Raw genomic sequence first — 23,611 nt, forward strand, 5'->3', positions numbered from 1 at the left:
GTGGAAAAAAATTCCAGTGCAAAAAAAAAACAAACAAACAAACAAAAAAATTGACAAAAACACGCCAAAAATAACCCAAACCTCTGCTTGTAGATTAGCGAACTGCCCCCAAACTTCCCCTCAGGCAGACGACTTTACCCTCAGATGCCGTTGCCATGGCAGCGGTAAACGATTAGACAGCGCCGCCGTTTGATAGGTCGTTTGATACCACAACTTCCGCTTTTCTCCCACGTCAACGGAAATGCTTTGAACACTTGTTTGACATGACGAATCAATGTGAATAACATGATTAAACGGATGCGACAGTCAGTAGGATTTGACGTTTTCGGGTCGGTGTTTCCGTCAACAAAATTTTCTGTTTATACAAGGCAGGTAAATATCTATATAGGTGGGCTTTGGAAGGCACGCAGGACAGCTTTAAAACTGGGGGCGTAACACACAACAACAGGGCCGAAAGTTTGACCTAATTATCAAAAAGATCTTTTAGTGGCTGCAAGACAGTTATCAAATTGGCAAGACAGTATCAACGGCAGGGCAATACACTGCCGAAAAAAAGATACCAGGGTGGTAGAATAAAAACAAAAGTCCGACAAAAACGCCAAAAAATACACTGCAAAAATAAACTGAAGCCATATCATCTGCTTGGAGAGTACCTAGCACTAGGTCTTGACCGACCGTAAAATCGTAGGTTTACTAGTGATTATACGTGCAGCCGTGCGGCCTTCTAGGCATCTTCTCATTGGTCGACCCGATAATTGCTACACTGTCATTGGTTGAACTGCTAATTGTGTTAAGCAGACTATTTCATCAACAGGTGGTGTTGTACACCTAATGTAACACCACAATGGGATATTCCATTAAAATAGATGTCACCTACATGTATTGGCAACACAACACAATTGTTCATCCCTAATAAAGCATTAAATCAAACACACAGGACAAAATATAATCAACAATTCAAGGTTTAATACAAAATCTTAACAAAACAGGCCATATGAGACAAAAAATCCACAATTTGTTATCATACAGTTCTGAGCAAGAGGCGATAGAATTCTATATTCTCATCACCACCCATACACTACTAGTATGTGTATGGGTGGTCATATAGCTGGACTATAGTTGTAAAATGTCTGTATGTGTTGCTGGTATCACCTATTGCATAACATGCTCTCTTCATTTCTATTTTTCCTAAATACTTAAAACCCTTGTCCTTGCGGAGCACAACAATTGTTGTTCTGCACATACAGTACCATCCATATAGCACCCTGTATAGGTACGATTTGGGGGTATTTCTCGCACAACACATCACACCGCAGCGAAACGCAACGAATGTGGAAGTAACTATGCCACTGCAGAGCAAAAAAAATGGGGGTCTATGATCTAATTAAGACTTGAAATTATTGAAAAATATTTTGCCAGGAATGCCAGCAGGACAAGGGTTAAGAGCTCATTTTTAGCTTAAAACTCTGCAATTTCAAAATCAAGAACACTGCTTCAAGGGTTTGTAAAATCATGGAGGTACTATTTGATTTTGAAATCAAGAACACTGTTTTAAGGGTCTTTTATGGGTTTGAAAGCTGCACTTTTGGATCTGCCAAATTTACTTTTTTGGGGGGGATTATAAGCAGCTTAATTAAAAACTCAAAAGTCCAGAGAAATACAACTTCATCATGTTACCAGAGAAGTATTATTTTTTCTTTATTTTTTTTACATCACCCTATATCAATTATTGGCTGTCAATAGAAGACAGGCAGCTAGAAATACATTATTAATAAGAAAGACCATCAAATACACATACATTGACACTATGTGGAAGAACTGAAAATGATACATTGACTTTTCTGGGTACACATGATTCTTATAAAAGCTAATAATCTATACAGCTTTCTCTTATTACAAACATTAATAAAGTAACTATACGATCCCACTCATTTATTACAGATAGTTGACATGATTGTACATGATGTCTATTTCAATATTCTCACAAGATACATATTAAAGTTTCATAAAAAATGTAAGTTTTAACAACTGGAAAGGATGGACTCTCGATGTTAATTTATGTACAGTTTCACAACGTCAATCAAAACATAAAAATTGGATACAATCGAACTGGGTGTGTTGTATGCCTTCAAGAAATTTCACACAAAATCTTCATGTTATTTATGATCTACAGGCAGTTTTCAAGACAAGTTTAATCTTTGAGAATTGTTACTTTCTTGTAAAACAATACTGGAAGCACATATATAGCTGCAAGAATTGACAATGTATAAATGTTGATGCATTACAATTAAGTGATAGTCCTGTAAATTTTCAATATCTGAAACTTCTTTGTACATGTACATGTATGCACATTCAAAAATTGTTATACTGGCTATCTAAAAAATGATATGCTACCTTAGGAGACAGGTAATGTGATAAACATTATATTAGGACATTGATTCTTGTACAATCCAAAATATATTGTGTGCAAGGCTTCAATGTTACTTCACAGCCATTTTCAGGATTTGGTTGGCCATGTTGATTTGATTATATGGATGACATCCTCGGGGAACCCCAAAACTGATGCGTGCGTGTGAATAAAAAAATTTTGGAAAAAAAAAAGTTGCCTTCATTATGAAATCTACATGTATGTGGTCAAGAAGGTTGAAGAAATGACTAAACACACAGAGTAATATCTTATTGGCATGGTGACTCATTTTCATTCCTTCACATTTTCTTCTTGTATGCATGTATCATTTTGCCATACGTTGTACCCGCTACATCTATTGCGCAATAAAGTTCTTCTTCTTCTATTTAGGAACTGTCCTTTGAAATGGATTTTGGTATTCTGCGACATACAGTATCGTTTTCCAATGTTTTTTTCAATTCACGGCATATATTTGCTCATCTTGCAGCTACTTTGTACGATTTACAGTATGGTCAAAAACTTTTTTGGGGAAACAGACAAAAATTCATGCGCACGCGGATGTCATCCATATAATCAAATCAACATGGCCTTATATCCAGATATTTATAGTATACACATGTAGTACAGTACAGATTTCAAGTAACTTCCCACAAGTTTTACACACGATTTTAAATGGCTTATTTCTTGTCCAAAATTTGGGTAAATTGAACTTAAATCGCACTTGAAAGCTGTGTAAAAGCTTTCAAGTGACATGCAGTTAAAACTCGTGTGAAATCCGTGTGACTAGAGCTGTGTACCTAAACAAATTTTAGGTACAGGTACAGGTACAGAGGTTTAGGTACAGGTCCGGACCTGAACCTGTACCTGAACAATTCGACCAATTTATATGCTCTTCTGAACTCCTTTAATAACAAAAAAAAACAAATAAACTTGATAGTTAAGGTTTATTCTTTGTTTTTAGCGAATCCTCAGATAAAATATAGGCAAAATTAAGATGTTTTTGCTTTCATGAACACACTGTCCTTACACAGGGACCCATTGTTAACCCGCTATTTACACATTTGAGGTCACAAATAGGCATAAAATTGGTGTGAAATTGTTTAGGTACAGTACCGGTACTGAGGGATTAGGTATTTTGGACCTGTACCTAATCAATTTTTCCGGTACAGTATCGGTACTGCGTACCGGTACACAGCTCTACGTGTGACCTGTGTGCACTAATTCGCTGCAATCACGTTCATAACCACATGATTACATGAGCAGCTAGTACACATATTTTACATGAAAATGAAACTGATTTAAACAAGAAGTGCTCAGCTTTTGCATGGCCTTTGCACGTTCAAAAGGAACAGTTTCTACATTTGGAACAAATTTTGATCGCAATTTGCAAAAGTGTAGATTGGTAGTTATTCGAGGTCTGTACTGTAAATTATGGATTTTTACATACCAGCTGCAGGTAACGTCCTATCACCTACAAGACAATTTACAATTCCTAACTCCTACCATCTGGCGTGAATCCTTCCCACTGTACCAAGTACTGCACCTTACCGTCCGGTGTCACCCTTCTCGCTAACACGGTATACTTCTCACCGCACGCCAGCCTTCCTTCCGCTCCGAAATACGAGTTCACCGAAGCACGCAAGTGCTCCATCGAAATCGCCGTATCTTTCATACTCTTGATGACCTCCGGTTCGACTATGCTGTCGTCCTCGCTTTCGCTTGACGTGGCCACGTAGATTTCCTTCTTCGAGGGTCGCCCGCGTTTTCGTCCCGTGCTCTTCCACTTCTTCTCGGCGTTCTTCTTGGGGCGGCCGCGCTTGTTGGGTTTCTTGCCGCCCCTGGGTGAGAGGGACCTAAGGCCAAAGAGACATTTGGGAGTGATCAAGCGCAATCTGTGGTCATGTCCAACAAGGGTAAAATCACTTGCATACATGTCGCTTGTAATGTCCAGATTATGCATGATGTACAAAATGACTAATAAACTGGTGGACGTACCAACCACTAAGTATCTGATACCAGCCCAGAAAAGAACAAGAAACAGTCTTGCCTTCAAATATCAGAGTTATCAACCAAGAATTAAGGTGTTCAAAAACTCGTATTTCCCAGGAACTATCCTAAACTGGAGCTCGTTGCCACCAAGCACAGTTGGGGCATCATCATTTAGAAAGCTTTAAACAACTCCTGCAATTAAATGTGCAAAGATTGAGTGTAACAAGTCGTTTGGTGTGATATACATGTAGCTAGCTGCCGCCGCGCGAAGTGCCTGCGAAGCTGGCGTGTTACGCCGAATGGCGGTTATACCAGCTATACTGCTACGAAACAGCTCTACAGCTTCGACCCTCACATGCTGGACACTCCTCATGCACATGTGGAATCCTTCAAGGGCAGCCTGCAGTACCAAGGGCCTGTCCTGTTGAACAGTCTCGCTGCTGATCAGCAACAACTGACATCAATGTCAGCATTTAAAAATCAGACTGTAGAGGACTGTAGGACTGAACCTGGTACATGTTTGTAACATTATTTGTATATTGTTGTGTTCAACCTGTAATTTTTATGAATATGTTTTAATGTATGTGCCCAGGGATACCTGAAAATCAGATCAATGGATCTGAGGTATGCCCTGGTAAAATAAATAAACTTGAAACTGATACAGACCTGCGGTTGGAGGGGGAGGTGGAGGGGTGGTGTCTGCTGGCCACCAGGTAGCTGCTGGTGGCTGAGGGGAGCAGACTGGAGCAGGAACTGACGGTGGAGTCAGACACCGAGGGAGCACTGCTGGAGCCGATACTCTGTTGTACACAAACAAGACATGCTTTAGACCTAGGAACAAAAAATGTTGTGTTTTCTGTTTCCCGACCGACCCTAGAAAAAACTGCCAACCCTAGGCTGTTTTTTGGGGTGTACCTGGCCTGCAATGGACATGAATTTTTCGAGCTGATCAACCTTTTCTAGCTCCATCACATGAGTGATGAAACATTGTACAATCGGTTTTTCAACACTGACATTGAAGATATACATGTAAGTGTCCTCATGCAAGTTCTACTTTGTTAAACTGTATTGTATAAGTTCCATCACTAGAGATTGACAAAGTCTAATGAAAAAAAGAAATGGAGAAAAGAAAGATAATCCCTACCTGCCGACCCTAATCTTTTTTCAGGATTGAAACAGGAAACAGAAAATTTTTTTCCTAGGCCTTAAAAAAAGAGGAGCGTGGCTATTGACACCCCAAGTGTAGGTCCCATTCTACTCTATGCAGAGCGTAGGGGTGGTGCCCATTCTCCATTTCAGCCCTTGGGCCACACAGTTGTGGAAGCACTACAGCAGGGGGCACTACAGTAGTGGTGTGTGTTTGACATTCCCATACACTTTCTCATAGCTGAGTGCCAAGCAAAGAAAGCAGTATGTACATGTACAATTTTTAAAGTCTTTGTTATGACCTGACCGGGTTTGAACTCAAGACCTCCCGGTTACAAAGCGAGCAGTCTACCCAATTGAGCTAGGAAAATTTTAGACTACAGGAAGCTGAATATCAAACCAGTTATGAGTAACATCTAGAGATGGACCTTTGACCAGTGTTGATGAAGAAGCCATGTCTCACTGGGCTAGTCTATTGAAGAAGACTGGTCAAAAGCTCTGGGTGAGAAAAATCTGTGTTGGAACGAAAGTTTTAACTTCAAACATCTAGAGATGGATGTATTTCGTACCCTATTGGAGCTGAGATTGTCGAAGGTTGCCTCGTCACAGTGAGGTATGCTGTCCAGTAGACTGGAGGTGGAGGGAAGACCGTTGTCCCCGTACAGTCGGCCTGTGTAACCTGTGTACGACTGGTTCGCACTCTTTGGGCTCTTCACCCTCAGCTAGGAATCACAACAAACAATACAAGTTATGACATAAACATAAGCATATCAAATATTGGCTGACAGTGTTACTATCCGTGTATGATTTGTTGCCTGATTTTGGGCCTTTCAATCACGGCTACAATGTAGGAATCACAAGAAAAGTAGAAAAACTTACGACACAAGGACATCAAATATTAGCATACGGTACATGTGTACAAACATATGTGCACTGTCTACATTTACTATTTCTACTGGTACGAGGTACTTGATACTAGTTGTTGTTGGTAATCGATAGTAAAATTAATTGGCCTTGGACACAAATCACAGCTCCATCCTGATATTGTCATATTTTACCATTAAAACTTATTCTTAAAATTGCTTTGGTATCTATATGAAGTAGGAGGTTTTACTGTGAAACATATTAAAGTGGAAAGAAGTCACATTAAGGACCGACAGTTACGTATGTCGTACGACTGCAAACTGAAGGCATTCTTGGGATAGCCGTGCATGTGTAATACAAAATTCAAAGGTCATGCTTTGGAAAAAGATGTCCGAAATAATTCTTGTTAGCAGTTGTATTGCTTCTGTCACGGTTTGTAGGTACAATGTATGACTCCAAAATTGTACAACATTCTAAGAAAGATGTGACAGTGCCATAAGTGTACGTACAGTTGTCTTAGCTGCCTCCAGGAGTTTGCGCGCTCGCTTGGTTTTGGTGTCCATGTCGGAATCTTCCAAGTCTAAGGAACGTTTCCTGTTCAGGGGTACGGGGGATTCGGATAGCCTGAAAACAAAGACATGTAATCCATGCATGGCTAATATCATATCAGAAGACTATAAATTGTAACAGTTAATATTTACAAATTACATGTATATGTATGTGACCTGTTTATGACTGTCTCTTGTCACGTGATTATCACATCAAGTCACGTGACAAGAGAACTCCAAGATGAGATCTTAATCGGGTTGAAGAAGAGACAGAGTACGTCTTGAAAGCTCCCCAGTGTAGCTGAACTTTTGTTTATGTATTAAACATTTTGTCAAAAGTATACATGTATGTTGTAGAGACTGGAGATGATTGTTGAGATATCAATTTTGCTACCAATTACAACATTACAAAATAGGACTGCGTACCAGTACACATTACCAGTACCAGTACCACGAAAATTGATTAGGCAAGTAAAGTAAAGGCAAAAATACCGAACAACTAAGTAGCAGTACATACTGATATGACACAGAGGTGACCAAAGTGACATCTACAGGTACATGTAAAAGGAGCATAACTAATATGCAACTGTACAGATCTTTCAACAACATCTAGAGACTGGTATGCAACAAGAAACAATCCACATGGTTCTGTTTTGTTTGAATAAAGTATAAGGCCACCTAGTTCTGTCCTGTTTTAGTTGAATAAAGATTATGTCAAGTTTATTAATGTTTCTATTGTTCTTGTTATGTACTTCAGAAAAACATCAATGTAAATTTGTCAAATTGTTCAGGTACAGGTACTGGTCTGGACCTAAAAATGTATACCTGTACCTGATGTTATGTTCAGGTACATTTGCACCCCTAGTACAAAACATTATGTTTGAAGGTCACAAATGATTATCCAAACCTTTGTGCTGGAACAAATGTTTTGACCTTGCGACCCTTCATCTCAAGGTCGTTCATGGTCACCTCGTTGATTGGCCCGTCCAGTGGGAGGATGATGGTTGGAGGGACGGGCGGTGTCCGAATACGCAGGCCAAATATGGACTTCCTCTTTTTGACTTCCTTGCCGCAGGCAAACCTGAAAAGTCAACATGTGCTTTAGGAACTTTTATAAAAATGACATAGATTCCATTACCACAAATTTTGCTACATTTTGTACCTGTTTTTCAGCAAAAGTGTATCAATAAATTATCAATAACATTACTGACATTTGTCGATAAACAGGAAAATTATGACATTGCAAATGTGTATTTTGAATGTTTTTTTTATCATAAATGAACTGCAGAAGATTAGAATAGGCGCAGTCTAACAGCAAATTTTGTCCCTCAAAATGCAGGAAATAGCATTTCAGAGGGTCAAGAGTTTTGAACATTTTTCCAGGGGAACATGCCCCCGGACCTTCCTAGCCTTTGGCGCTTGACATGATGTTACATCAAACAAAGTTGTGAAGACAGAAAAAAAAATTCAGGCTGACTAAAATAAACATTATAAACACTATTTCTGCGGGCATATCACATCAGGTTCTCTTCCTTACCTTGTTTTCGATGCTTTCAGTGCGTCCAAGACCTTTTCTTGCCTTTCTCCTCGGGTGAAGGCTTCAAGCTATAGAGAGAGACAAGAAACAAAGTTCTAAGCAACCACAAAGGATCCTAGTTACGTCTCTTATAACAGAACGTTTGCCCAGCTTTGATCTCCACTCTACATGATTACCTTTTTCCTGTGATAAGAGTGGAAGTAGAGATGCAATCAAACATTTGGCCACCACATTATTATGATTGTTTTCTGGTCCTCCACTTGTCCATGACTATCAAATCTTAATGATGTTCGAATTGTTGCAATGTTGACCAAACGTCCAATGAAGTTTAAATTTTAGTAATATATACAAATGACTGTATGGATTCTGTAGTACATTGTATGTATGAAGTCATCTGAGCTTTCATCATATTTTCCCAGAGGGAAACATTGTTTATGCTCTATTTCTTCTTCTTCTCCAAACATGTAAGGTCAATGACCTGGACCAGATGTCTGTCACCATGGTACTGGTGCTGTAGCATACACACTGTGGTGTTGGGTTACAGTACATGTATGTAGAAAGACAGAGTTGGACTAGGGGCTGTTCACCGTATATTATGAAATGTGTTTGTGTAAGAATTAACAGAGCAGTAGGCCAAGTGTGGAAACATTATGCAGTTTTTTGCAAATGTTACCTTTAGTTTCTAGTTTAAATGTACTTACCCTGACCAGCTGTAGGTTGTCCCAGTTGTTGTTGATGAAAGGCATGATCTCATTATCAAAGTCCTGGTACTTTTTCTTGTTAGTCAGACTCAAGTTGTACAGGACCAACTGGGCCAGGTCAACCCTGGAAGGAACAACAGATAAAAATTTAACATTCAGCTGGCATGGTGAAGAAGGTAAAGGTTAATCTCCATTCAGGCAAGCAGATCTTTAGGTGGCTGCAAAGACAGCATCCAATTGGCCAGGCAGTTACCATTTTGCCATCCAAGATCTGAAGAAAGACGGCAGCATCAATGGGTGGCAAATTGTTAACTGTCTGGCCAATGGATACTGCCTGGCCAATTTGATACTGTCTTTCCAGCCACCAAAAGATCTGCTTGGAGATTAAGTAAAGGTAGACTTTTTGAGGCTGTAAGTGCAGTTGCTAATCCACTGTGTATAAGGCACAGCATTGGAATATGGAGCCCATCCCTCTCCTTCCACTGCCTTTTACCTCCTTAACCAAAGTCGGGTACTACACACATTTTAGGGAATGAGGAAAGTCATGTAAAATATTTTCCCCAAGGATACAATGTCTAGAAAGGAATGCTGATGAGGATCAAACCTGCAATATCTTGATCTCATGTCTACTTGCTTAGCCATTCGGCCATTTTATGCCACTTTTCGCTGGGGAGTAGTGGGCCAATCTTTAACGTCCTCTCCAAAAGACTCTTTCCAGTACATGAAGCTTATGACCATGGCCGGAATTCAAACTTCCAACCTCTTAGTCCAGAGGCAGAGTTGCTAACCACTGGAAACTATTCACATCATCGCCCCCTACTGATTATTCTCAGAAGTGCATACCCAATAGTATTGCCTTCAGCCATTCTAATTTCTATTTCTTGATGTCAGTACTGAGAATAGCAGACACCTAGCATATTGTTAAGAAACTGCAGTCTTTGTGCCAGGATAAAGCAATAACACCATCATGATATTCACAAATCAATGACAAAAAAGTGGAGTAAGGGTAGCATGGAGAAAATCGTAAGACTTACTAGTACTACAGTAGTACAATGTATATGAGTCCTATTAACCAAACAATTGCAAGAATGCAAAAAATATTGAGGAAAAAACTTAATATGATACTACATATTTGAATGTGTCCTCAGAAAAAGTGTTATCTACATTTGTACATGTAACACTGCAGTTGGTTATTTAATAAATCGTCTATTTTTTCCTTAGACACAGGAGCACAAAATGAGCATTTCATCTACATGTACCTACAAAGTAAGCAGTACAGACAAAATATTTTGTTCAATATTTCTACAGAACTTAGACAAACCTTTGAATAAAACTTTGATTATATATATATTGAATATATATATATATGAATATTATATTGAATATATATATGAGAGTGAGACATAACTCTTCTTAACTTTTCACCATTCTAAGAAGGGTCTGCAAGGGGGAGTCCCGACAACGCTCTACGCTGAATTCAAAACCTCTCGATTATGCTACAAATACGATAAATTCCAGGTGGCTACAACGCATTACGTAGAATTCAAACAGCGATTACGCTCTACGCAAAAATATTAAAGCGGTCCGTCTACGCTCTACGTAGATTTAAAACGGCCGATTACGCTCTACGGAAAAGGGCTTGCGGGTCCCCTAAGAAGCATACAGAAGTTGAGATCACTTAGTTGTGGCTACTTGACAATGTATTATGTAACATGACCTGTACTTAACCCATGGGTACATTAAACGTCTTCATTCGTTGATGCAGATTCTAACACTATCCTTCCATTCCACTTCAAATTGAAGAAATTCGTCAATGTCTCAGTTTTACAAAACCCAAAAGAGTACAACTGTCTACATCACCTAGAGTGTGAAAAGGGCATCCGTAGAGATTCTCCAACTGCCAAACCCGACACAAGATTCCATTACGATAAGAACAACGCAATCATTGCGGGAACCCAAACTTTACGCTCGTAGTGTAACACGCGCCCACTCAGGAGTTAGTAGCTCTGTATAATGGATACTGAATAGCCCCAGGTCCCACTAAGTGTGTGCTGCAAGGGATTGGCTTCTGATTGGCAAAATTCATCTAGCTTTTCTTTAAGTCATTAGGGGGAATGGTGAAGATGAAAGGATCTCTCAGGTGACTGACACAATGTGGTGTCACCTAAGGGGGCCAATATGGTGAACTGTAAGAAAAGGGAAACGAATTCCCATTTGGATATGGCAATGTGATGAGATTTCATATTGTGTGAAAGCAATTTTCCGTTCCCTTCATCTACATACAAATTATGTAATAATATAAGTTTTAAACTCTTTGTGGGAAATACTTTTTAAAGTTTCATCTGGAATGAATATGCTGGAATGAATATGTTGGGATTGTAATCTGGAGTCTAGTGCAGGTACATGTAATTATGTTTACCGAAGAAAAACATTGTTTTTGCTCAGTTTCTTCCTCTCCTTCTCCAAACAAATAAGGTCAATGACCTGAACCAGATGTCTGTCACCATGGTATCTAGTGTTGGGTTACATCATATTGCAATTTTATAGCAGGAGGGATTTAGACCCGTCACCATATATGTGAATGTGTTTGAGTAAGATTTAACAGAGCAGACCACATGTGAAGGTTAACATATGCATTTGCTTTGCAAATGTTACCTCTCTAGCTTTCAATGTCACCTGCACCAGTGGAGGTATGGAGAAAAAAGTATTTCAAGCCCTGTATGGTAATCCATCATGTACTGCTATCCCAGGGTCAATTCAAGAGTCACGACAATGTGCTATGAAAGAGCAATTTAGTTATTACCATTGATTGTCATGTTGTGAAGTGTGTTTGAAAAACATGTAACATGGATAACAAAAGGCTTGACCTTGGGTTCCTGAATAAAAGTGTTATTCTCAAGGGTATGTACTGGATTCAAAGACAAATCAAACTCTACATATAGAATACAACACGGGGTATTCCGTATCGCCCGAGGTATCGGCCCGACCGCGGGTCGGATCGCCCGACGGCCGCAGACCGGAGGGCAATCGGACTCGTGGGAGGGCCGGGACCGAGGGCGATGCGGAATACACCGTGTTGTATTTTATTTATGTCATACCCACCCAAGAAAACACGCCTTTCAATGCAAGATGAGCCAAAAGTTGTTGCCACTGAACCCTAAATGCAACAACATCCGGATTCTGTATTCGAATTTTCGAAAGGGGCACACGCGGTGAGGGCGAAACGCGTTCGAATCGTTTTATGGAAGCCATGGAAGCATTCGATAATGGGTTCCGGACCGGGCCGTACCGTAAAGTACGGTCCGGTCCGGAACCTGTTATCGGAACGTTATTGCGGCCCGGGTATGATATAATACTGGATATATTATAGATTTACTTCCAAACATTTCGAGTGACATCTATAACTCTTCTTCAGCATCACTAAAATTAACTGATCATGAGAGAACTAGTCAACACTAATCACATGTGGGGGAACTGGAAAAACAGTATGTATTGGAATATCTCTTGGGTACTTGACAGGTCATGTATTTTCAACGTAAGAAAAAGTACATGGTTAAAACTCGTGCAAAAGCCGCGTGCACTATCTAACTACAATTGCGTGTGGCTATCTACATTGTATAACGCATAACCACACGTACATGCAATTACACACAAGCATCTAACACATGTTTTACACAAGAAATGAATGTGATTTAAAGAGAATTATCATATAGCCGGACGGCGTGGACCAATCAGAGGCCCGGATACCCGTGCTGTTATTTCCCGATAACAGCACATGTGGTGTTATGGCGGAATAACAGCACATGTCGTGTTATGGCTGATACCATTATGTTATAGGGTATAGGGGCATGCGACTCTTTCTGTAAACCTTTGTAGCATTTTTCTGTCCAATAAACTTTTTTGTTTAGCTTCATTTAAACTACAATTTGCATTAAATGAAATTATCCATATTTGTTTTAAAGCGTATAATATATTCGAATGTATTTTTATGCATGTATATATATTAAAGCTGTTGTATTTCAAACAGGAATTGTGTTGATTGACAGTTTGGATAGGCTATATGATAATAATTTTAATGCACTGCCTTTTCCTCGTTGTATATGGTGTCATAACTGCATGGGCAGCTGCCATAACCACCTCATAAACCACCTCGTTCGCTTCGCTCACACGGTGGTTTATTCGGTGGTTATGGCAGCTGCTCATGCAGTTATGACACCATATACAACTCGGGGCAGTGCATTAACCCTTTATTACATGACTTTGCAGATGTTTTCATGAACAAATGCTTGGCTTTTAATTGGGTTTTAATCATGATTTACATGGGTGTAAGGCCAAACCGACTTAATTTTATGGATGACATCCTCTGAAGACCCCCAAACTAGTGCGCGCGGGCGAATAAAAAAAATTCCGGCCAAAAAAAAAAATGCTGCTAAATCAATACAAAGCTGGTATTGTGAACTTGCGGCGTATACAACAAGCTGGGACATGCTGGCTTTTTGCGGAATTTATGAATCGGCACTGTACGTATGTACTGAGCTCTTGAGTCGTTGAGCTTGGGTAGCCTGGGTGCCCGGCTCCACATTGTCGCTAAGTACCATGGACTACCCAGGCCTAGAGCCAGGCCAGAGCCTTGGTGGACGTGATCTTTTTTTTTTTTGAGAAGAGGCGAAAATCAATGCGCGCGGATGTCATCCATAAAATTAAGTCGGTGTGGCCTAAACGCAAATAAGTGTGGTGGAATCTTTAAGGTGTGGCTTTCCTTAAACACGGGACCTTAAGCTTTACATGCGATCACAGAGGATACCATACAATCCAAGTACATGTGTGTACCTTCTTTTTCCTTCAAAGTCATCATTACATGTAGCTGATGTGACATGGGCTAATAGCCCCTGAGACCTTACTACATGTCTTTCCAAACCAACAGCCACTTTCCCTTGACAGGCTACACTTTTTTCCACGCTCCCTGCACTTTGCTGCTGTCATAAGTCATACCCTAATGGGTGCCTGACTGCAGTAATGTATGTTATGTTTGGGGCGAGGGTGACATGTAATTTCCACCTCAAATCCGCTGAACGGGCCGCCCAGAGCCGCGGCGGTTTACGAGGTCAACGGCACCTCGTAATGGCCGTGTGCGTACAGTTTCCCCATGGATATCATTTGTTATCTAACTGACCAGACCTATATGTACAATGCCTGACAGGAAATACACAGAAGTATTATTATTACGTCTCTACAGCAAAGCATTTTTTAATCTCTAGGCCACACCTATTTAATTTCTTGGTTAACAGATTTTTCTAGAAAAATAATGGAGCGGACGGGCGAAAACAAAATAAAAATAAAAACAGGCCTAGGCATCCTATTATGGCCCAAAATGGTATGATAGGAGCCATGAAGTTAACACACCAGGCTGGTTAAAATTTAAACAATGAATTTTGAACTTTCAATGATACCACTGCATTGAAAGATGAAATAACTGTTAACAACTAGGATGAAAATGACTGTTTTCAACTGTTCAGGGCAAAATATGAGCATTTTGCAGTTGATTCTGAATTTTTATTTTTATTTGCAAATCAGAAAAGAATGAAGCGGGCAAATCTGTTAGCCAAGAAATTAAATTGGTGTGGCCTAACCTACTGGCTTCATTAGGCCACACCAATTTAATTTCTTGGTACTCCGATTTTTTTTAGAAAAACTATGAAGTGACAGGGCAAAATGAAGAAAAAAAAAAGGCCAAGGCACCCCATGATAGCCAGAAATGTTACGAACATAGGAGCCATGAAGTCAACACACAATGCATTTTGAACTTTTGATGAAACCATTGCATTAATAGATGGGAAAACTTAAGTAAGAAGATAAGGACTTTCTTCAACCATTGGGAAAAATATGAAAATTTTGGAGTTGATTCAGAACCTAAAATACCATAATTGCAAATGTAGTAGTACATGTAGTATAAGTTCATCAGACAGTAATTACATGTTCCCTATAACTTCACTTCTTTGATCCTGTACATTGTATATTATGCAATTAGCCTTGATTTTGCAAATAAAGATTCCCATAAAAAAGGATTATTTTTTTATATGGGAAGTTTATGAACTGTAACAGTACACTGATTGTACAGGGGTATTGTGGACTTTTAAACTGCATATCAAGCAAAAATGTACATTTGTACCTTTTTATGCTGAATTATAATTTATATTAACTATCTTTCCAACTTTATTAACATCTTTCCTCTGGGGATTGTGGTTTGAACAACATAAATGACTTGTAAGAACCTCATAACATAATCCTCTATAGATCTTGTAGCCCTTTAGCCAGTATTGGAACTTTGACTGATCTGACAGGTTTGTAGCCTAAAGCATAATGATATTCCCTGGTCGAAGCCCTTCAGAGCCCATCTTGTCAACGCTGATATCTCTATAGTGTACAACAAGTGGGTAATAAAGTCATATGTTCTGTCTACCCTTCGGGTGTGTATAGTTCAGTGGCTAGCCTCTGGACCAAGAGGTTGGGAGTTCGAATCCCAACTGATGCTGCTCATCTGACATGCACGCTATTGGAAAGGGTAGCAGTCCTATAGGACGGGACGTTAAGCTGTGGTCCACTGTGGTTCAATGTTCTTGTCCACTGTGGTTCAATGTTCTTGTCCACTGTGGTTCAATGTTCTTGTCGAAAAGAGCTAGGGGAATTTCCCCGGTACAATGAACCTGTAGATACTGTACATAGCATCTGTCTTCTCTGGCATGACCAGTGGGAGATTAGCTCTTCAGTGAGCTAAAACTGGATCCAGATCATTTTCCTTTCCTTTCCTGTCCTTTCCTTTCCTTTAGGTACTAGGTTATGTATAGAATATAGTAAGAAAACTAGTCAGGCAGCTAGAGAATTTACATGTAGCTCTGAAATTATTAACTTTATAGAGCTTTTCTATGATACTATATTTGACATCGACCATCTACAAAAGAATTTGGACCTGTCCTTGGTGCTGAAAAAGCATTCTCTCTGAAACTGAAGGCAGTGTTACTACTCTGGTGTAACTAATGTACAACAAAGAATTCCTCATTGTGCATTGTTAAGTAGAATCTACTACAGAATTCAGAAATGGCCTTGGTGCTGATTGACCATCCATCAGAAACTAAATTCAGTGTTACCATGGGCTTGAAAATCTAACAAAACCCTCTAGATTGTGAGCACTTCCACCAGGTCCAATCATGAACCTGGGCTGATGGAAAAAAAATTCAGCTGTCTAGAGCCCTGCCTACAAGCATCTCCATGTAACTCCTTTGTTATAACTACAGGCCAGTAATGACAGTGCCTTCCTGAGCTGTCATAAAATCCTGAGCTTTTATACCATAATCAGAACAGGAAATCCCTTGCCTGGGGTAGATTTGACCTCCGTGCCCCTGCCCTTATCTAGAAGTCATCAGACATGTTCATCGTTATACATCAGGGGGCCGGTCTTTCCAAGGTCGTAGCTACAAGGTCATCCGTGGATGTTTCATTGTCAGCCTTTATAGACACCGAGCATGGACTGAAATTCTGGGATTTTCTAGGCTTGTTGAACTGAAGGCATTCATTGATGTGCAATTTCAGGGTGGCAAAACTGGAAATATTCTCTGAATAAGGTAATCTGTATGATATTGACACATACTGTCCCACATTAGCACGCTGCAGTTTTTCATACTTTTGGCATTTAGGCCACACCAATTTAATTTCTTGGTTAACGGATTCGCCCGCTTCATTTTTTTCTGATTTGCACAAAAGAAAATAATTCAGAATCAACTGCAAAATGCTCATATTTTGCCCTGAACAGTTAAAAACAGTCCTTTTCTTCCTAGTTGTTACAGTTAGTCCATCTTTCAATGCAATGGTATCATTAAAAGTTCAAAAATTCATTGTTTAAATTTTTAACCAGTCTGGTGTGTTGACTTCATGGCTTCTATCGTACCATTTTGGGCCATAATAGGATGCCTAGGCCTGTTTTTATTTTTTTTCGCCCGCCCGTTCCACTTTTTTTCTAGAAAAATCTGTTAACCAAGAAATTAAACTGGTGTGGCCTTTAGTAAAAGAACAAAGATTTCCACAGGCTTTTTTTGTCTGACTAATATACAGTCACGAACAGTGTATATGAAAACACTCTTAGATTAGATGTTATGCCTTTCATCAAGGCCACTGGGACAAGCCAAGGCCTCAAAATATTGATTGCAGAGTTTAATAAGGACGTGTCTGAATACATAAGAGAATAGAGTAGGTGAAATACCCGCTAGAAAAACATCTGGGTTCTCATAAGATGCCATTGATTTTAATAATTCATATTTACTGGATGAAACCCAAGTTTTCTCAAGTATAAACTTAACTGTAAGACTTAGTTGAAAAAAAAAAATTTCTCAAGATTTGCATCCTACAATACAAGTACAAAAAACTCACAAGTACAAAAAAAAGGAAGCCTAATAAAAATACCAAAAAATCACACCAGAAGTTTTCTCAAGTACATTTTGTATAAACTTAACTGTAAGTTGAAAAAAAAAATTTCTCAAGATTTGCATCCTACAATACAGGTACAAAAAACACACCAGTACAAAAAAGAAAGCCTTATAAAAATGCCAAGAATCACACCAGAAATAAGCCAACAACTAAAACTCTGCTTAGAGAGTATCTTTCTATACAGCAAAGGTGATTTAGCAGCAGTGTTCTAGCTAACGTCAGTTTTTCTGTCATTTGACAAACTAAAAATTTTCGCCCAAGAAAAATTGGCATACAAGGATAAATTCAGGCATTAGAATACATCAAAGTGTATTTGGATCCTCACAGGAAAAAGATTTTACAAGAATTGCATCTTTCCACACCATGTAAATTTTTACTTTTTCAGTTGATCAGATTCTGTTTCGTATGGTGGCGTTAGTGGCACAACAGTTAAAGCGTTGGACTCGGAACCAAGAGGTCCCGGGTTCGATACTCACCGTGGCCAGACGTTGTGCCCTTGGGAAAGGCACTTTACACGACTTCCCCACCTGTACGGTGGAGTGAGCCTCTTAGGCTAATCTGTCTAACTGTGTGCCAAAAACACACTACGGATTTGGTGCACCAATGTGTCAACATCAGCACATTTGCCACCAAAGAGCGCCGTTAAAATTTTCTTGTGTGTTTCATATGACACAAACAAGCAAAGGTGACAAAATTACCTCCTTGCATGTCAGACGTAATGAATAATAGAACACATCAACGAGTCGTTGAACCCTTTGTACCATCTGCACAGGGGATTGATACATCTCTGCAGATACCAAGAGTGGCATCGCTGGTGATCCCAGCACCGGTACAGGTCAGACTGTGGTCACTGCGGTCCTTAGGGGATACACCAGACACTGAAACGTAATCTATATTCAACACTGAAGTTCAAAGCCTGGGTTTGATCCTCAACATACATGTAGTGTTTAACATGTCAACAAATTTTAATAGCTTCAAGGCGCTAAGTCCTTAAAGGCAGCCTATGCAATTTTAGGGCGGCAAAGCAAAATATCAGTTGTGATGACGAAATCTGTCTGATATTGACACTTAGTGCCATTTCTAATAGTACTTTTCATCATCATTTATTTCATACTTAAAGCATTGTGATAGCCCCAAAAAACAAGGTATGTGCAGTGTCTCTTTATTTTGGGGGTACCACCCTTAAACCAGCCTGCAATAGCTAGAACCAGCCTGCAATACAAAACAAGCTTACAGCCTGTGATACAAAACTGTACGAGACTTTGGATATCTCTATATAAGTGATCCAACTTATACAATACAGTTTAGCAACTAAAACATGCATGAGGACACTTTTATTTTAAATGTCAATGTTGGAAAACCAATTGTACAACATTTCATCACTCAGGTGTCAGATCATGGAGCAAGAAAAGGTCCATCAGCTGGAAAAAAAATTGACCCTTGCAGGGTTCCACACACAAAAAAGACTAGGGTCTGCAGTTTTTTCTAGTGTCGGGAAACAGGAAACACAACATTTTTTTCCTAGGCCTAAGGCCACGGCAAGTAAATTTTATGGATGACATCCTACACAGACTCCAAATCTAATGCGAGCGGGTGAAAAAAAAAACAAGGCGGGCCGAAAAAAACAAGGTTCCTACATTTTCAAATTTTGACTCAATCATTGTACAAATGGTTTTGATTCAGTGGGAATATCACATATACGCAGCCACCATCACATATCACCGCATCAGTAAGAAACAAAACATTAAATCAGAGCCTTTTCTTGTCTCCTCTCTTCATAGTTATCTGCCATCCACCTTCCAGAATGGCAACAGACATCTTTGCCCATTTTCGGCATGTTGACCACTGTCAGAGGGCAACAAAATTTCTTTTTTTTTTTCAAATCAGGCGAAAATTAATGCGCACGCTGATGTCATCCATAAAAATTACTTGCTGTAGCCTGACGGTAACTCCACTATTCAGCGGCCCACTACCCCGGGAGCTCTGACATGCTTCATAATTCATGCCAAGGCTGCATCGATTATGTAAACAGCCTGCCACGGGGCAAGCCTCATGATGCCTCCCGCTTCACGTGTCTCTATTATCTCCATCTCGTCAGTAATATCTCTGCCGGGACGCCCCACGGTCGATACATTCTAGTCAGGAGGGGGTTGGAAGGACTTGTGTACCGAGATAAGATTCAGTGTTGATCCCTTTGAGTTACTGGATGATTTACATGTGCGTTGATGACTGCCAGCACAGCAAGACTTTTCAGTTTCAGCTGACGAGTCGTAGACAAGTAAGTTTCTTTAGAAGTTGTGTACGGAGGTAAAATTCGCCGTTGATCCCTCTAAGTTACCGGATGATTTACATTGTGCATCGATGACTGCCAGCACAGCAAGACTTTTCAGTATCAGCTAAGGAGTCGTGGGCAAGTAAGTTTCTTTCACCAGCAGTTAGAACTAATGTGTATACGGAGGTAAAATTCACCACCGATCCCTCTAAGTTACCGGATGATTTACATGTGCGTCGATGACTGCCAGCGCAGCAAGACTTTTCAGTTTCAGCTAAGGAGTCGTAGGCAAGTAAGTTTCTCTCACCAGCAGTTAGAACTTGTGTACGGAGGTAGAATTCGCAGTCGATTCCTCTGAGGTACCGGATGATTTACATGTGCTTCGATGACTGCCAGCACAGCAAGACTTTTCAGTTTCAGCTGACTAGTCATAGACAAGTAAGTTTCTTTCACCAGCAGTTAGAACTTGTGTACGGAGGTAAAATTCGCCGTCGATCCCTTTGAAGTACCGGATGTGCATCAATGACTGCCAGCACAGCAAGACTTTTCAGTTTCTGCAAACGAGTCGTAGACAAGTAAGTTTCTTTCACCAGCAGTTAGAACTTGTGTACGGACGTAGAATTCGCAGTCGATCCCTCTGAGATACCGGATGGTTTAAATGTACACTTTCCGACTGTGTGTCTCGATGTCTGACAGCGCAACGTGACTAACAAGCCGATGACAAGCTTCCTTCACCAGTAGTTAGAACTTGTGTACGCAGATAAAATTCGTCGTCAATCCCTCTGAGGTACCGGATGATCTATATATGCCCAAAAGCGCCGGTCGATGCCTTTTAGTGAAGCGTGACTTTTTCGAAATTAACATTAGTCGGTGACAAGTTTCCTTCACCAGCAGTTAGACCTTGTGTATGGAGATAAAATTTGCCGTCGATTCCTCTAAGGTACCAAATGATCTACATGTACACATTGCCGAAATTGTGTCTCGATGTCTGACAGCGCAACGTGACTAACAAGTCGATGACAAGCTTCCTTCACCAGCAGTTAGAACTTGTGTACGCAGATAAAATTCGTTGTCGACCCCTCTGAGGTACTGGATCATCTACATATGCCCAACAGCACCAATCGATACCAGCCAATACAGCGTGACTTTTCAGAGACTAACGAGTCGGTGACAAGCTTCCTTCACCAGTAGTCAGAACTTGTGTACGCAGATAAAATTCGGCGTCAATCCCTCTGAGGTACCGGATGATCTATATATGCCCGAAAGCGTCGGTCGATGCCTTTTAGTGAAGCGTGACTTTTTCGAAACCAACGAGTGGATAACAAGCTTCATTCACTTGCAGTTAGAACTTGTGTACGGAGATAAAATTCGCAGTCGATCCCTCTAAGGTACCAAATGATCTACATTATGTACATGTATACATGCCCAACGGCACCTGTCAATGCCTTTTAGTGAACGGGGACTTTTTCGAAGCCAACGAGTCGTTGACAAGTTTCATTCACCAGCAGTTAGGACGTGTACTCAGACAAAATTCACCGTCAATTCCTGTGGTACTGGATGATCGATACGGCCCAACGACCCAAATGTCGGTGACGGTCAGTTCAGCGTGACTATTCAGCTAACAAATCGTTGACAGTTATCATTCACTTGCAGTTAGAACTGGTGTACGAAGACAGAATTCACCGTCAATCCCTCTATGGTACTGAATGATCTATACGGCCCAAATGTCGGTGACGGTCGGTTCAGCGTGACTTTTCAGAAGCTAACGAGCCATTGACAAGTTTCTCTTGCACTTGGAGTTAGAACTTATGTACGAAGATAAAATTCATCGTCAATCCCTATGTAGTACTGAATGATCTATGCGACCCAAATGTCAGTGACGGTCGGTTCAGCGTGACTTTTCAGAAACTAACAGGTCGTTAACAAGTTTTCTTTACCAGCAGTTAGAACTTGTGTACGAAGACAAAATTCAACGCCAATCCCTCAGTGGTATACGTACTGAATGATCTATACGGCCCAAATGTCGGTGATGGTCGGTTCAGCGTGACTTTACAGAAACTAACGAGCCATTGACAAGTTTCTCTTCACTTGCAGTTAGAACTTATGTATACCGTCAATCCCTCTGTAGTACTGAATGATCTATTTGGCCCAACGGCCCAAATGTCAGCGACGGTCGGTTCAGCGTGACTTTTCGGATACTAACGACTCATAGACAAGTTTCCCTTCACTTGGAGTTAGAACTTACCAGAAGTAAGAGCCTGATTATTATTATTATACAGAGTCACCTCCTAATAAATTATTTCTCAGCTTAGCTGCTGGTGGTGATGAAATTTGCCGCGGGAGTTATCGCCGTAAAATCACGGGTGATGATTCGACGCAGATGAAACGATTTACATCTGTGCGTAGGGAGCTAAATTGTAGTCTAGACGGCTCAATCTGGGAGTACTCTGACAATTGATTTTGGAGCTTGGTGAATGTGTAGCTCTCAGCTGTAAAGTTGACGACAGTAACTGCGGTGGCCAGCTGGTGATTGGGACAGCCCGGTGCAGCCTGTCCCAGTGGAGTATTCATCCTGATTTGCGACAGGGAAAATCTGTCAGCATTTTCAGGTGAGCACACTTCATGAGGGACTATAGCGCGGTGTTACAGTACCTTTTAGGTACAGGTTCAGGTAATGTACAGGTCTGAAGTAGCTTACATTGCCCTACGACCTAATTCAGTCTGAGTCTCCATTATTGCCAACTGAAGTGAGGTATCCTAATGGAAAACTGTCAAGAAGCATTCACTGAAAGAGTAGTATAGACTGATTGTGTTTATTTGATCTTACATATATGTGACTGTACAGTCCTGTGTAGTGTTTGCACCTACAGCTTTAACTGGTTTTCCTGTCAACAAAACAAGGTAGGACCGAGAGAATAATATGTTGTCTGCAATCAGTAAGGGCTAATCTAATTTTTAAGTTTTATTTCATTATCATTAGACAAAGATTTTTCTTCAGTGTTAATGATGGTTTGTTATATATTTTGTAATAGGCTATTCTACACAATTATGGTGTAAAGTTGAATTTTGCCAGACTTTCAAGAAATCATTTTTTATTTTATTTTTCAGGGAATAAATTGTGGAAAGATACTGCTCGGGCCCATTCGTCTGAAGACAGTGCACTGATGCGATGGATAGTCCTCACTAACGTTCAACTTTGGAATTTCAACAATAGAGACCTTCATATACAACCAGCTGCGTCTATTTAGCAAACGTTCAGTTTTTTAATAATCTTCAGTTTTTGTTCAGTTACTTCTTTTCATCTTTCTTTTTTTTTTCAAAATCTACAATGTATAGACGTTGCAACCACCACTGTCCTCATTGGGTTGCTAACCCCTTACGCAGTCCAATCTACATCAAACCCTGATGATACTACATGTAATTTGTGGACATCTATAATGACAACTGGAACGGCCCTACAGGCCCTGACGTGCATGTGTGCAGGGTATTTACTGATCTCAGAACTGTGGCGACCGTTACATCTGTAAGTAACAGTGGTTCAAATCCCGTGACCCAGGAGACTTCACTAATCTCCACCCTTATTTAACCCTGAACCATACAACGTACGCTCTTCGGCCTAAGCCGCTTTTCAAGAGCTCAAGGAGGGGAGGATGGTTCATTCACAATGCA

At 40.2% G+C, this 23,611-nt stretch overlaps 1 protein-coding gene across 1 annotated transcript in view; it reads right to left on the reverse strand.

Annotated features, from left to right (window-relative positions):
• Window positions 1-3,668: 3,668 nt before the first annotated feature.
• Window positions 3,669-23,611, reverse strand: part of LOC109482643 (metal-response element-binding transcription factor 2-like) — a 63,326-nt gene continuing 43,383 nt past the window's right edge. The window contains exons 13-19 of the mRNA XM_019785455.1: window positions 9,193-9,316; window positions 8,492-8,559; window positions 7,862-8,035; window positions 6,916-7,030; window positions 6,112-6,264; window positions 5,063-5,196; window positions 3,669-4,260 (exon numbers count right to left, since the gene is read on the reverse strand). Coding sequence (XP_019641014.1) covers window positions 3,900-4,260; window positions 5,063-5,196; window positions 6,112-6,264; window positions 6,916-7,030; window positions 7,862-8,035; window positions 8,492-8,559; window positions 9,193-9,316 — 1,129 coding nt within the window. The 3' untranslated portion in view covers window positions 3,669-3,899. The remainder of the gene's footprint in view (window positions 4,261-5,062; window positions 5,197-6,111; window positions 6,265-6,915; window positions 7,031-7,861; window positions 8,036-8,491; window positions 8,560-9,192; window positions 9,317-23,611) is intronic.

The sequence above is a fragment of the Branchiostoma belcheri genome, unplaced genomic scaffold (genome assembly GCF_001625305.1).
Source record: "Branchiostoma belcheri isolate BF01 breed outbred unplaced genomic scaffold, Haploidv18h27 scaffold6, whole genome shotgun sequence".
In the NCBI taxonomy this organism is placed as follows: Eukaryota; Metazoa; Chordata; class Leptocardii; order Amphioxiformes; family Branchiostomatidae; genus Branchiostoma; species Branchiostoma belcheri.